General features: G+C 37.6%; 1 protein-coding gene across 2 annotated transcripts in view; it reads left to right on the forward strand.

Moving 5' to 3' along the window:
- GTDC1 (glycosyltransferase like domain containing 1) overlaps positions 1–16,049 on the forward strand; it is a gene marked incomplete at its 3' end in the record, with an annotated part of 383,897 nt that overhangs the window by 353,638 nt on the left and 14,210 nt on the right. For both annotated transcript variants that reach the window (XM_082658781.1, XM_082658780.1), the window contains exon 7: positions 4,404–4,513. In XM_082658781.1, the coding sequence (XP_082514907.1) occupies positions 4,404–4,513 (110 nt within the window). The remainder of the gene's footprint in view (positions 1–4,403; positions 4,514–16,049) is intronic.

Genomic DNA, 16,049 nt, shown 5'->3' on the forward strand with positions numbered 1-16,049 from the left:
ATAATATTTGGGAATAAAAGCTGTTCTTGCTATATCTGCTGCTTCCAGTAAGCCTGAAATATTCTGCTCTGGTCTCTTCTGCCATAGTTGGGCTGCACAGGAATGAGTTCCCAGCCAGACTGTTTCATTCTTACCTAGTCAAGAATGTGGGAATTGTTGGGAGACTTGGACTCTGACTCATCTTCTAGAATGTTTTATGACGAATCAAGTTTGCTTGATGGGCAGCTGTCAAATCTAGAAGTGTCACAGGAAATGAGGAATTATGCCACTATAAATACTAAAAATGCTACAGAGTTAAGCAAAAATCCTTATGAATACAATTTTATGGCAGAATGTTAGAGGTGGTTCCTTAAAGCATTAAAATGATTGACATAAAAAATATTTATTAAAGGAATGATAGAAAACATGTAAAAAAAAAAAAAAAGAGAAACATTTATAATGTAGCCCCTACAGATAAACCCTGTTAACATTTTGGTATAGTTCACCCCAACCTTTTTTCTAGGCACATACATCCATTTGTCTTACAAAAATAGATCATAAAATACGTATTGCTCTGTCACCTCCCTTTTACTTAACAGTATTTCTTGAATATATTTCCATGCCAAAAATATACTTCTACAAAGTTATTTCATGGTTGCAGGGTATTGTATCATATGTATGTGTCAAAGTATATTTCCTTATCATCCCATTACGTTGTTTACAGATGGTTGCTATTATAAACAATGCTGTTATGAATATACTCTGGCTGAATTTCTGTGCACCTCTTTAATTATTTCATAGGGTAACTTTTCTAAATTGGAATTACTGTGGAAAAAGTCATATACAATTTAAGGCTTATTATGTACATTACCAAATTGCCCTCTAAAATATTGTTGCAATTTACATCCCTACCAGAATCGATGAGAGCAGAAGAAGAGAGTTTAGGAGCCCGTAAGTCTACAAATGTGGTTATAAAGAATTGACAATAATATTAAATGTGTGTTTAATCCTGATAGCTGTTGACAAAAAGGGGCACTCGATATGTTATTTTTATTTTTTAATTTTTATTTATTTATTTATTTTTGGCTACGTTGGGTCTTCATTGCAGCGCTTGGGAGCTACTCTTCTTGCAGTGCATGGGCTTCCCATTGCGGTGGCTTCTCTTGTTTCAGAGCCCAGGCTCTAAGCGCATGGGCTTCAGTAGTGTGGCACGTGGGCTCAGTAGTTGTGTCTCGTGGGCTCTAGAGCACAGGCTCGGTAGTTGTGGCACACAGGCTTAGTTGCTCCGCGGCATGTAGGATCTTCCCAGACCAGCGTTCGAACCCGTGTCCCCTGCATTGGCAGGCAGAATCTTAACCACTGCGCCATCGGGGAAGCCCAATATGTTATTTTAAAATACCTCATCCTATGTTTCATGCTTCATTCTAAAATCATAAGTATGAGAACTTCACATTAGATTTCTTAGAAAGGAATTTAAGACAGATTCACATTCTCTGCTAAATGGGTCCATTAATATTATGGGCGCTAGGATAAGATCCATGGATGATCCATTGGATATCTGCAGTGAGTCCCTCTCTTGACAAAATATATTGAGCTCTGTCATTGCTATATCCGTGCCTTGATATATGGCTGGGCTGGATATCTGTGCACATCTTTAATGATTCTCTGAATAGTAGGCAATTTCCCATTTGTCTAAAGAGAAAACCGAGAAAAGTTTTCAGCTAAATTGACTATGTAAACTTTGAGGGGCATGGATGAACTGGCCAAGTGTCTACTTATAATATGTAATCTACTAATTTAGACGTAGATAATACTTTAAAGCATATATCACGTAGAATATTTTTAGAGGTATTGCTCTTTTCTCAACCTTATAGTTTATGATGTAGTTTTAGTCTAACTCCCCCTCCCATGCATTCTTGACACCAGAATGGTACCACCTTTTCAGGCAGCTGGCATGTTTCTGCCACCTGTCATCTGGAATTCAGTCTAAGCGGTTTGGGGTGCAAGATTGTGAAACCGTATGATGCCATCACTGAAAATCTTTTCTCTGGCTATAAAAACCCACTTACTACTCATAGTCTTCAGTAACCACTTACTCTATTACTTTTTTTAGTAATCTTTAAAATACTTGTTTTCAAAAACACTTTGAATTTTTAGGTCATGTCTCCCAAAATAATTACTAACTCAGTATTAAATCCCTTGGCTTCTGTTTTTACCGGTCCCATCAAGCAAATGACTGCTAAAACTATCCAAAATTCTCATCAGTTGGCGTCTCAAGTTAATGCTATTTCCCTAAACTGTACTTTGTTCAAAATAAAGTAATTGAGAGAGTGCCTGGTATTATGAGAGACTTTATAAGGACTTTAGATAAGATGCCTCTTTTTCTGAGGGATAATTATATGGAAGAAGAATCTCACTTACATTCATCCATATATTATAGTTTAAACAAAAAGAGAGGGGATTCATGCAAATCTCTTTTGTGTTCTTATGCAAAGTGACTATTGAATATGAGAGCTTTTGTCCACCTATAAAAAATATCTTAAGAATATAGTAGGATTGTCATGCATTTATCTTGTATAGAAACACTGAAAATATAGGTTCGTGAAGCCTGCTGCTTTGAAAATATTCACATTGGAATCTTTTAAGAACTACAGCTTCTACCCAATTAAAGCTCCTTCCAAGCCCAAACCACATCTACTTTTACTTTAATACAAAACAAACCAACCAACCAACAAACAAGCAGCAGGAAATATTTAGAATAGATATTCTCTCAGGGGCCCATAGCCAAAATTTTTGGAACTCAAAATGAAAAATTTAGAGAATTGAGTGGCTAGATTTCCCTGTAGTGTTACTCCCTCCTTAAAATATATTATGTTATATTGTTTCCATTCTTTTCATCTATGTATTTCCAAGAGATTCAGAGTAAAATAACATATATTACAGGTCAAGTGGCAGCTGTTTGCTTGATATGGTTGAAGATAACATATGGTGTATTCTTTACTTTAAACTGTTTTGAGTCTTTTTTCTTGCCCACAGCAGTAGTATATGTGAGAATTACCCCAAAACTTCCCAATGGTACATGTGTGTAATACCCATCATCTTAAAAAGCAATGAACATTTTGCCACTGCATTCTTTATTATTTGAAGCAAATCAAACTGAGAGCTTAAAATAAATTGTTACAGAACTCTAATTCTATAAGATCTTACAATTCCAGGAGATTATACATGCCGTTTTAAAATGTTAATCAGAAGATGCATTTGTTTTAATTCTTGATACTGAAAATATTGACTGAATTGTGAATTAACACATTTAGGGTTGCAGATGTCATTTTTCATGAGATTTCCTGAATGATATAATTTTCATATTTCATATAGCAGTTTGATCAATTTACAGATTTATTTTACATAATTAGTTGGTAAATGAGAAATTCAATTGCTGATATATAACTATTTCTCTGAAATATAGAAAATAAGCTTAAATTCTGAATTATAAATGAAAAAACAAATATTTTGAAGACATCTGGTCCACATCTGTCTGAAATAAGATAATTTAAAACAGTGTAATTAAATGCAAGAAATACTGAAATATTCACACCTTAGAATGTAAAAAATAAGTCATTCCATTTTAGTGTGATTTCTTGAATTGGTGATTTTTTTAAATTTCAATGTCCTTTAACCTCTTATTCTGTCATTACAAAGAAGACTGACAAGCTAAACAAACAAAAATAATCCATGTTTTTCAAAGCTTCTACTAAATGAAAGAATTATCTTTACTACTATTCTTTTATGCGTTGACTAACCTCCACTCCTAAGTTAATACTCAGCGGACTTAGACTCAGGCCTACCGCCCTTTTGATGTATTTATAATTCTCCATTCAATTATTAAAAATAAGAGATTAGTGAGAGAGTCTGTAATCTCACTCCCTAAACTGTGTGTTCCTTGTGGACACAAAGAGGCTCAGTAAATGTGAGAGAGAGGTACTCAGACTCATGGAAATGAAAAGCATCTTTGGTACATTCTCATGATCAGTAGAGAATCGTCCTTTGAAGACTGGTCTTTTCTTTTGTTAAAAACCTGTGTTAAGTGGAAAATTAACCATTTTAGGAGAAAGGAAAATAAGCTAGACTTTCTATAGTCTAACCAAAAAATGTGAAAAAAACAGATTCTCCTTTAATAAAAGGCTGCAGAGCCTTGAGACTTCAATAGGACTGGGTTTTGATCCATGATAGAGAAATTAGATTCATGAAAACACTCAATACTAATGCTACAGTATAAGGGTGAGGGAAGATCTCAGCTTGGATGCCAGAGGCTCTCCTAACTAACGGTAGACCATGAGAGGAATTGATACTATGAGAAGTGAAAACACTTTTCCTAACACATACCCTAAGATATCACAAGTTTTGTTTCGTGTTTTTATTTCCAGGGAGCATGATAAAGATCCAGAGAGTTTTTTTAAGGTATTGATGCATCTTAAGGACTTAGGACTCAATTTCCACGTATCTGTCCTTGGAGAAACCTTCACAGATGTCCCAGGTATTTCTTTTGAATTTTCTTGTGTGTATTTTTATAGATGACATAAGCTGTACAACTTAAGTATTAATTTCCATGTTTCCCTTTGTTAGAATAATCAAGATGAGCACCGTTAACCAAAAGGTTATACGATGGCATTAAAGTGTGATTCAATTAAAAAAATACTTAAGTAAGCATTCTTTGATTTAAGTTGAGAACGTGAAGTCATCTCTTTTATCAAATATAGTTTATACAATGCATCCTGATGTAAATAACATATATTGCTTTAGGCATCTTAACACTTAAGGAAAGTGGGAATTTGTAATTGGATATACACCCTCTCACCTCTGGGGTCACTGGTTTGATTCCTACTCACATTGGTAATGGCTGAAATATATTACCATCTGTTAGGTGGCCGGTGTAAAGCATTTTGGCATCAAACTTGTAATGTGGCGTAGACACATATCATAGTTGTCATTGGTCCATGCCTTTTTTATTGAACTTGAGAAAACAAACAAAAATCCAAAGCTGATAGCAGCAGGTCTTCTCATCCTTAATGCCACATGGAGCCTGTTCCAAGCCATTTCCTTCACCCTGCATCCTCACTGGGCGTGTTTGGGTCAGTAAGATGAGCATCCCAACCACCGTCCTAAGCACTTAGGTGTTCATATTTTTTAAGCTTTGGATATTCAGCTTTTTTTGTAAACTCCAAGTATACAGACAAGAAAAGTTCAGAAATGGCCTCTGTCATCATGCTTTATGACTCTTAAGGACCACTTAAAGTTTACCCTCACTTAGCAAGTACTTTTTGATTCTGGTACAACACAAGGAAGTACACCCAGCTTGTACCTCAGTAGCTTCATCTGATATGGCTCATCCTCTGCCCCCTGCACTTATGGACACCAAACTTTTCTCAGTTCCTCTAAGATTCCAGCCTTCTTTAAACCTTTGCACATTTGCCTATTTGTATTTTATTCATCCGCTCTCAGCTCAAGGGCATTTTCTTTCAATGTGAAGCTTTGCAATGGTCTCATGGCACCTTATACTTTTACCTCATGGTGCCTCCCTCAGTTTCTAATCATATAATTTTGTGTAATTTGTTATCTCACTCCCCCCCACACACACACATACACATAAACATTAGAATGTAGGTGCTGGGAGGACAAAGATTATGACTATTTTGTTCATCACGGTACCTCAGAGCCTAGTGCAGTGCCTCATACAAGGCTGGAACTCAATAAATATTTGTTCAATAAACAGATAAAAATGTAAACTCCCTGCCCTCAAGCAGTTTATAGTTTTCTTGAAGAGGGAGCACTTTTGCATAAGGACGGGAAACAGAGGGAAACACAGGATAGTGTAATTATATATGAGTACTGACACATGTGACTTAGAGTAGAATGTTAATTTAAGAGCTAGAACTTGAATAGCTAAAGGATTAGGATATTCCAAAAGGGGAAACAACATGGGCAAAGCATAGAGAAGCAAGTATTTTAGATATTGTACTTAAATGAGAGAACAATTTCAGTGATTAGTGCTATGAGGTCACTAAGTAGAATAGAAGATTCTGCATGCAAAACTTAATAAGCAAGTAATACATGGGCAGGGTAGGGCCAAAGTACGGAGGATGAGCAAAGTAGATTAGGTAAAGGTAAAAAATAGGGAGCCTCGATCTTGAACTGGAAAGAAATATGATAAAGCGTGTATTTTAGGAAGGTTTATCTTGCAGTGATATGTAGGCAGAATTGCAGTGAGACTGCAGCGGTCATCCAAGTGTGATTCTGTGAGGTGGTGGAAGAGAGATTAGTGAGAGGGCTGTAGGAGAGAGACATTCTCAAGGAAAACACAGAAAAGAATTTGATAGATGGGTGGCTGTCAAGAAAGAAGGAAGAAAAAATCAGCTCATTTACAAAGCTAGTGAGTTCAATTTTGTTTGTGCCAGTTTTGAGGTGTTTGTGGATGAACTGAGGAAAGAGGCTGGAGAATATCCCTAAGCAGAAGGCTTTGTAGCCAGCTTTACTGTTGGATAATTTTAAGCCACCACTACAAAGAAGACTAGGTTCTTACTCAAAGGGCCATGTCCTTGGGATCACAGCTCTCCCTTCCCACACGTTAACACTGAGCTATTTAGATCAGCACTGGGGATTGAAAGTGGATTGGGGAGCAATTAGGGGCCCAAGAACTGAGTGCTCAGTAATTACAGGCTCAATCTTTTACTCACTTTGGTTCGACCTCAACACATACTTACTGAGCACTGTGGAAGGGGGATTTCACAGTGTACAGGACTCAGTCTGCACCTCAGAGAGCCCTGCGTTGGGGAGACACTTACATATAATTGACAGGTACCTAGGATGCTGTGGGACCATTAGGGATTGCTGTGGAAGACCATAGGAAGGGTCATATTACCTACGTACACACTTCTGTTACTCCCAGTCCCAACTGGAGCTCCTTTCTGCCCTTGCCTCTGGCCCATCTCTGTCACGTCAAATGTGAATCAATTCTCTTTAAGGCTACAGAACTTCACCTTGCACATAGGAGGAGCCCAAGTTGTTGGCTGGATGACTGAGCCTGGAGATTTCCAGATTGTGCTCCTAGAAGGCCACCTTGCTAGTCTTTACTCCAAAGGTTTCTTCACAGGCAGTTTTGTGTAACTTCTGCCATTTGTATCACTGTCCTAGTTTGACAAACACTAATATAGCACTTGCTGTATTTCAGGCATTGTTCTAAGCCATTTATAAATGTTAACTCTTCTTAACAGTCTCATTCAGTATTATTGTCTCCATTTTTCTTAGATGGGGAAACTGAGGCACAGAGAAATTAAGTGAGGTCACATAACTATCAATACATAATACTTTTAACCACTATGCTGTGCTACCTTTCCATTTTCTTGTTTTCTGACCCAACTGCTTCTCTGAGTTTAAACATTAATTTTTTTTCCCCACCTCACCATCCAGCACTTCATGCAAAGGGTTACCTAGCAGGGATACATTTCTTTGCCTGTTGTCTCTTCTAGGTGCTCCACTAGCATATCTAAAACCCATACCCTAAAACCAACTTATACACTGTGCAGTATCAGCCAGAAGGATAACTCTGAACACTGTTAACATTTGTGAGGAAGTGGTTTTCTTTTAAATAATTGTAATAATAATCATTATTATCCTGTTAATTGCTATTATTTATTGAAAGTTTGCTTCTTGCTTGGTCCTTTGCCAGGTTATTTCATATACTGCTCATGATAATCCCAAAGGCGTAGGTGTTATTATCCCATTTGATAGATGGAAAAACTGAGACTTTGAAGTCTTGAGTCACTTTGATTACACTCCTTATGAGTCAAGTTTTGCTCTTTCACATACAAGCCTAGATGTATTGGAAAACCAAGAAAGGTTTAATACATGACGGCAGGACCATTAAAATACTCTTATTTTTTCCCCTTGAGGTAAGATTTATACATATAACATTGTATAAATTTAAGGTGTACAATGTGATAACTTGATACATTTACATATTGCAATATGATTACCAGTGTAGCTCTAGCTAAGGTCTCTCTCACATCACATAATTATTTCTTTTTCACAGTGAGAACATGTAAGATCTAGTCTCTTAGCAATTTTAAAGTATATAATACAGTACTGTTGACTGTAATCACTATGCTGTATTTTTGATCTCCAGGACTTATTCTTACTCTAGTTGCAAGTTTGTACATTAATTACTCTATAACCAACTTCTTTCTCCTTCCCTCTACACAGAACTGGTAGGGAAAGGTAGCATATCTGAGTGATGGCATTAGTGCTAGTGAGTTTTACTGCCCTTTTTTTTTTTTTTTTTTTTTTTTTTTTTTTTTTTTTGCGGTACGCAGGCCTCTCACTGCTGTGGCCTCTCCCGTTGCGGAGCACAGGCTCCGGACGCACAGGCTCAGCGGCCATGGCTCACAGGCTCAGCCGCTCCGCGGCATGTGGGATCCTCCCAGACTGGGGCACGAACCCGTGTCCCCTGCATCAGCAGGCGGACTCTCAACCACTGTGCCACCAGGGAAGCCCATTACTGCCCTTTTTGATGAAGCAGACAATCTCCATTAAATTTCTTTTGAAAATGTTAAAACCACAGTAGAGCAACTTTGTAGAGTCTTCATACTGTTGATTATTGTCAAATTATGTTGCGGTAAGGTTATTATCATCCTTTTTCTGAAAAGTGTAGTAGTTGATTATCGATTCTAGTTTATAGCTACATAGTTTATCATTCTTTTGCATGATCCTTCCATTTTACAAAAGAGATGCTAGATCTAGGATGGTGACTATTCCAAGGGCTCACAGCTGGGCACAGTGGGCGAGACGGGCTGTAGATAGTGGCAAGGTTAGGAGAAGAACCTGGGAGTCAGTCTCCTCATCCCTACTCACTTCTGTATGTGTTCAACACATGTTTTTTAAATATCTACTTTATGCCAAGCACTAAACTAGATGTTTAAGATGAAGTGGTGAATAAAACAAACATCTTCTGTGATGTTTGCATCACGGAAGTAGTCTAACTCCAGTGCGTTATCCATCAGTTCCTAGAGCGCTTAGCATGTGCCAGGTACTATTAGAAGCCCTTTGTGCCTTGCCTTGTTTATTCGTCACAACAGCCCTGTGAATTAGGCACTTTTGTGATTATCATACTGCAGCTGCGAAAAGTCAGAAACAGGGAGGTTAAAGCACTTGCCTGAAATCACGCATCCATCCAACTATCAATCCACAATTCAAACCTTGCCAGCCCACCTCTCTGCTATTCTCCTCTATGTGGAAATCCACAAAATCATCCCTCTTTTACGGGTAAGACAGCAGGAGGTGATAATGGTGGAAAATTCCTGGCTACTCATATGAAATCATTTCCATTTTCTCTAATAAGCTCTTTGCAAATGGAAAGTTTAAAAACAAATAAACAGAGAACCCCCGCAAAACCTCAAATTCATTTCCTAAATATATCACTCCTTAGATATTAAAGTGAACTCCCTCTTCTTTCTGCCATCTGTCTTCATCACAAGAAAGGTGTCGAAAACAATATGAAGTGGGAAGATATTCCAAATAATACTTGGTATATATTTACTGTTCAATAAATACTATTTGAATGAATGAAAGAATAAGAATTCTTAGAATAATGATGTAGTTTACATACTGTATCAGATATATTAAAAACCACATTGAAATGATTTCCAAATATTAGAGAGTTAGTGAATGAAAATAGAGAACTCTAAGACTTAAGGAAGTTCTAAGTGGTTTTATATTATATTTTCTGTTTTCATATAAATGACCTTGATTTAACCTAAATCTATTTTTCAATCTGTTCTCATCTTTCAGTTCTTACATCAGTCAGAATAAGCTAAATTATGCTAAGCTAGCAGCCTTAAAAATCTCAGTGGCTTAAAACACTCAACACATATTTTTTATTCATGCTCTATGTTTATTGCAGGTGAGCAGTAGTGTTCTATTCGTATGGTCACTCAGGGTCCCAAGCATATAGAGAGACCCAAGCAACCACCATCACAAATATTACCAGTAACTGTGCCAGATGCAAGAGAAAGCTAGGATGTTCTTTCATTAGCAATTCACTGTTCTGGCCTAAAAGTGACTTAGGGTTCCACTCGACTCTTTGGCCAGAACTTGTTGCAAGGCACTGCCCAACTATAAGGGGCGGCCAGGAAATGCAATCCTGCTTTGAGCCCAGAATGGAGGAGAGCAGAAATAGTTGATGAAAAGCACTACTGACCACCATAGCTCTGACCACCATGCATCATGATCTGTGGCCCATCAGAAAGAAAATCAAGCCTACCCAAGATACCTGCCTTAGTCTGGGTGAGTCTATCCGTGTTGAATAAAGAACTTTTAACAAATATGAGAGTACTGCCCACAGCCTTCTTGCTGGAGACAACCCAGCTCGTGTCTGAAGACACATCTAGCAACTGTGTCCCATTAAGCTGAGTTGATATGAAGTCGAGTTGCTCTCTGTGGGAATGGAGTTAATTATCACTTATGGTGATGGCATTTTGGAAAGCTTATAGTGTCAGTTAGGAGTAGTTTTGCCCTCCACCACCAGGGGATATTTGGCGGCGCCCAGAGACGTTTTGGTTGGTACAACTGTTGTGGGGAGGGGAGGGTACTACTGGCATCTAGTGGGCGGAGGCCAGGGATGCTGCTGAACACCCTACAGTGCAGAGGACGGCCCTCACAGCAAAGAAGTATCCAACCTAAAATGTCAGTAGTACCAAGATTGAGAAACTTTGATTTATAAGAATTAAAGTCAGAAGATCAGGTTTGGGACTGGGTCCTGTAACTTTCTAGGTTAACCTCAGTTAATCCATCTGTACCATACAAAGGGGAAGATGGGAAAGAGAAATAATAATAATAAAACCACCCACCCTATCTACTCCTTTGAGTTACATTGAGGATTTCAAGCACAGTTACATAATTTGGGAGGAGGGAGGGAATTGCTTTCAAAACTACTATGCAGATTTTATTATAAGACTCATGAACTTCTCTTCAGAGTTTATACGGAATGAGTCTTTAATGAATTTTGGATGAAAAGAGGACACTAATGATGCTGAACCTTAAAAGTTCATTCTTGCCATTATTTTAATTATTTTTAATCCAGAAAATTGAAAGGTCATTCTGCCACGTAAAGCATCCATCACACTCCGTGTTACAAATGAACCAAAAAGCCTAGAAGCTCCTCAATGCAAATATTTTTAGCTTAGACCAATTCTCATGACAAGGTCACATTGTTAGCCCTTAAGATGGTATTTTGTTTTGTTTTGTTTTTTAAAGAAGAAGAAGCAAATACTTAAGATATCAAATCAATGGAATGTGTTTGTATACTTAATAATTTCTCACAAATGATAACTCTAAACCAAATACTTTTTTCTGTGAACAGCCAAAGCCTTACATCAGGATTCTTCTTTCCCTACATTGTGGGAGAAGTAGTTTTAAGTTTTAGGCATGGGCGGTGGGGAGCAGAACGATTGCAAAGGAAAGTAAAAACCTGAGCTACACTTTTGGCAGACAGAAGTCTTTCTGGTTCACCTTTAATTTGAGGTTAAGAACAGTATGTGGAAAGCTTCTGGTTAGTATCTGGCATGACAATGGTTATTACAGTGATCTTGGCATATTCCTGATCCTTTGCTCTGGAGTCAAATGTAGGATAATTATATAACATTTCCCTCCCCTCCCATCTCCCTTTTCTCTCAGCTCCCAGCTACAATCTCATTTTCAGCAGAGCAGCTTACACTAAGGGGGAAATAATAGAAAGGTTCTAGGAACACAAGTAACTTACATCACATTAATATAAAGGTATAAAATTTTGCTACGGGGGAACCCAGCAGAAGGAAAGCTATTAATATATTGATCAATGTTGAATTGTAAGACAATTGTATATGAGATGAAATAAATGTGCCAGTAAGATTAAAGACATTCTCTCTAGACCATACCTTTCCTTTTCCTTTTAACTTTTTAAAAAATTGTATCACTATCTACTCATTCCCCTAACATACAAGTATTTACTGAGTTCATAGTGTGGCCTGGCACCATATTGTGGATAGCAAGAGGAGAAAATGTGGTTCCTTTCCTCTAGAATCTTACTGTCCAGGAAAACATTGTAAAAATTACATTTTATTATACCATGCCCTTGTTTATATTGTAACATTTTCAGATAACTTTGAATACATAATTTCATAACCCTTACAGCAATCTAATGACTAGATAATCAAACATGCATTAACACCCTCTGTTTATAGCTGAGGAAAATTATTTATATTCATCCCATTGAAATAGCGTGGATCTGAGGTCGCTTTTCAGTAGAGAGAACCACCTTTACCTTTTTATTTTACTTTTTATTTTATAGGCATAAAATCACTTTCCCAAGAATACGGTTGGGGAAGGCAGTTTCCCAGGAATCTGATTTGAAAATGAGGTCTTCTGTCTCCCAGTCCTTTGCTGAAGAAAACAACCGTATATAATGGGAAAGTAGGGAAGATTAAAATAAAAGTAGATATATATGCTCCTGACAGGAAAGAATAAATACTCAGATAGAAATGACAGTATCTCTTAATATTAATTTATGAATTTAACAAGATTCCAATTAAGATACCCAAATATTACTTTATATATCTTCACAGAGTTGTTCTAAAATTCCTACAAAATAAAGAAATAAACGGGAAGAGTATCAGAGAAATCACTAACAAAGGAGTATTGAAGGAAAACATGTCCTACCAGATTCAGAACATGTATGAAGTTAAAAGTACTCTTTTAAAAGAGTACTTTACCAATTCAAAAACATGATGGTAGAAAAACGGACAAAAATAGAGAATTCCGAAATAAACCCAGCTTGTATATAATTTTAACATCCACCAAACTTATATAACAAAATTTAATATACTTATCCCAGCTTTAAAATATAATATTTTTTAGTGAAAACAAGAAATTGGGTAAAATAAATAACCTCTGTGGAATTAAACTAACAAAACAAAATATTCATATAAGTAATGAAGTATAGATTTTAAATATATCCTATAGATAAAAGATTGCAAAAGCTTCAACAGAGTATAAGTACCATAACTTACTGAAGTCTTACTCTGTGCCAAGGACGAGGCTAGGCCTTTTACTCACACAGCTAATAAACAATAGAAGTAGTGATAGCCGAAGAAATAAATGCTAAATCAAATTTTAGGAATAAAATCTTTAATTTTTCCAGTAATGAAATAAGTGTAAATACAGAGAATTTATGAGAAAGCGGTTGCATTGACCAAAGCAATAAAAGTAAAGGCATATCCTAACAAACACTGGCCAGCTAATGGGGAAACATCTGTATGTATGATAATGGCAATGTAAGTTATTTGTCCTGAGCCATATAAGTTACTATACCCTTTGCGTGATTCAGTAATTTCACATCAGAGAATATATCCCATGGAAGTAATTCCCATGCCTCACTCTCATTGCTACTGCTTCTTTCCTAGTTTTTGCCCTTACCTTCTGGGACCTTGACTCCTACAAAAGCTTCAGATTGGTCTTCAAGCCTCTGGACACTTTGATATTTGATTCAAACACCTACTGTTATTGGTGTTCTTTCTAAACCCAGACCATCCAAGAAGAGAATCACAATAGTATAACAATAAGAATGTGTCTCATAGATTTTTCTGCACGATGAACTTAAATTTCCTGTCAGCGAATGAGGTTCTTTAAACTCTGACCCCAGTCTAATCCCTCATGGATTCCAGCTCCCTTTTCCATCTCCTGAGTACATCTGTGCACTTATCCACATCCATGCCTTGTGTTATTTATTGCTTAAATTCCCCTGCCCCTCCACACATAGGCACATGCATACCCTTTCTCCATTTGGCAAAATCCCAACTCCAGTGGTGCTTCTTGTCCTATATCTTCCCTTTTCCTTTCCTTCCCTCCCTAATTGCTCACAGCACCCTTAGTCATTGCATCATTTGCAAGGTGCATATCACACTGCACTCTGGTCAATTGTCACTTGGCTGCCATAAGGGGCAGTGGTGTAACTGACCAGAAGACACTTTGCGGGTGAAGAGTACAACTTCTTAGAGACAGCTGCGTGGGACCAGAGTCAGCAACACTCCCAGTTGGAGAGGCAAGCTCCCCTTCCCAGCTCTCACTGATACCCCAGACAAAAGTGAGGTTCCCATTCAGTACTTGAGAAGCTCTCTTTTCCCTTCTCAGGAAAGGTTTGTTAAGTCTGCAGCTGCCCTCCCCTAGCAAATGCTTAGGAGACTCGCTAGACACAAGTAACTGGTAACAATTCACTCCCATTGCTCAGCATATCCTGTGAGAATCAGTCTTTTTCCCCTGATCACTCCCAGACATGCCGTTCCGTCAGGCCTAAACTTTAGACCTGCTTGAACTCTACTCCTGCAGCTTCTGTAAGTGGAATATTTATCTTTTATATGGAAACCAGAGAATTCATTGCAATTCTCAAGGCAAGATCATTTATCCATCCTACCAGGGGGAAGACCATGAAGATAATGTGTCCTAGAATACAACTCCTAAAACATCTCTCAAGAAATTGTTCTCAAAAGTTATATCTATGAAAACATTACTGAGGAAAAATATTCTTTAATTTTCAAAACACTGTCCTTAAAGTTTGTGAGAAATGTATGCTTGGGAATGACACAAGGAAATAGATAAATTAAGTAAATAATGAATGGGAAAAAGTCAAGACATCGGTAGACCAATAGGAAATTAGAAACAGACGCTAATTTTAAAAGCTGTAAATGTATATATGACTTGGGTTGACAGATAGGAGGTCTTGGAATGTGGCTGCTGCACATTGCTTTGGAGTTTTATCTTTTTGAATTCCTGTAGTTGTATTATGGTCACGATTTGGAGTGTGGTATGGTCAAAATAAAATTTGCTCCAATAAGAGACTTTGGTGGAAAGCCTGCCTGTTTTACAAATTCATGTTTCCTGCAATGGCTATCAGAACAGGAGTCTCTGACAGAAAGCAGCACAACAGGGAGTGAATATCTGGGTCCAAATAGTGAGCTTTTCCAGCTATATCTCTCCTTGCCCAAACTGTTTCATTTGTAAAATGGAAGCCATCACAGATACATGGTGCAGTGGAATGAACACGGTCCTGGAATTTAGAAGGCTCAGGGTCTAGTTCCAGCTCTGACACTGATTAACCATGTCACCTCTTTTAGCTTTAGCTTACTTGTCCACAAAATAAAGTCATTCAAATGAGGTTACAACTAGAAAGGACATTGGAGGTCAGGGTGCATCAACTTTTAAAATGGGGTGAACATCCCTACCCCCAAGGGGATTTCACGGAGTGACAGTTTTTGAAGTTTTGATTATAAAAAACAATGAGTATAATAATTATGCTTTTTCAAAACATATTTTACTTCCCATCATCCGATATCTACCTGCACGCTCAACCCCAGCTCCCACTTCAGGCAGCTGAGAACCATTGATCTAGGCCAGTCACATTCTTCTGGCCACCCTCATGGGCTGATTAGAATTGCCCTCTGCTCCACCCTGTAAGCCTTTGCTAACTTCAATTTGCTAAAGATAATCTCTGTGTATCTCACCTTCTCCTCTCCTACCCTTATCAAATAAGTATAACCTCATTGGTCAGGATTTCTCAGTGTGGTTTCAACCACCTTCCTAGCCTTACTTCAATCCTTATCCATGAGTATCCTGGGCTGTAGCCTAGTTTACTCAGTGTTCCCTGAAGATAGCTCACATGTCACTACCCAGAACCCCTTTCTCCTCTTATACCTGTCAAAGCTCAACCACTTTCCCTGACCTCTAAAACAGATATGCTGCCTCCCTTCTTTGAATGTCCATGGGATTTTGTTTATACTTAACTATGTATTTGTCATACTTCAATAACAGAAGGTTCTTGAGGATAGCCGTTGTAATTATTCAGCTTCATAGGACCCAAAGATTCCAATATAACAGAGTTTCCAACCTTTTGACGATGATGCACACCAATATACGTATTTACATTGTGATCTAGTATACCCATGTATGGAGGCATATTTATAATTGACCCAAAGTTTTCATAACATAATACA

The sequence above is a fragment of the Grampus griseus genome, assembly GCF_964374135.1.
Source record: "Grampus griseus genome assembly, chromosome: 7".
In the NCBI taxonomy this organism is placed as follows: Eukaryota; Metazoa; Chordata; class Mammalia; order Artiodactyla; family Delphinidae; genus Grampus; species Grampus griseus.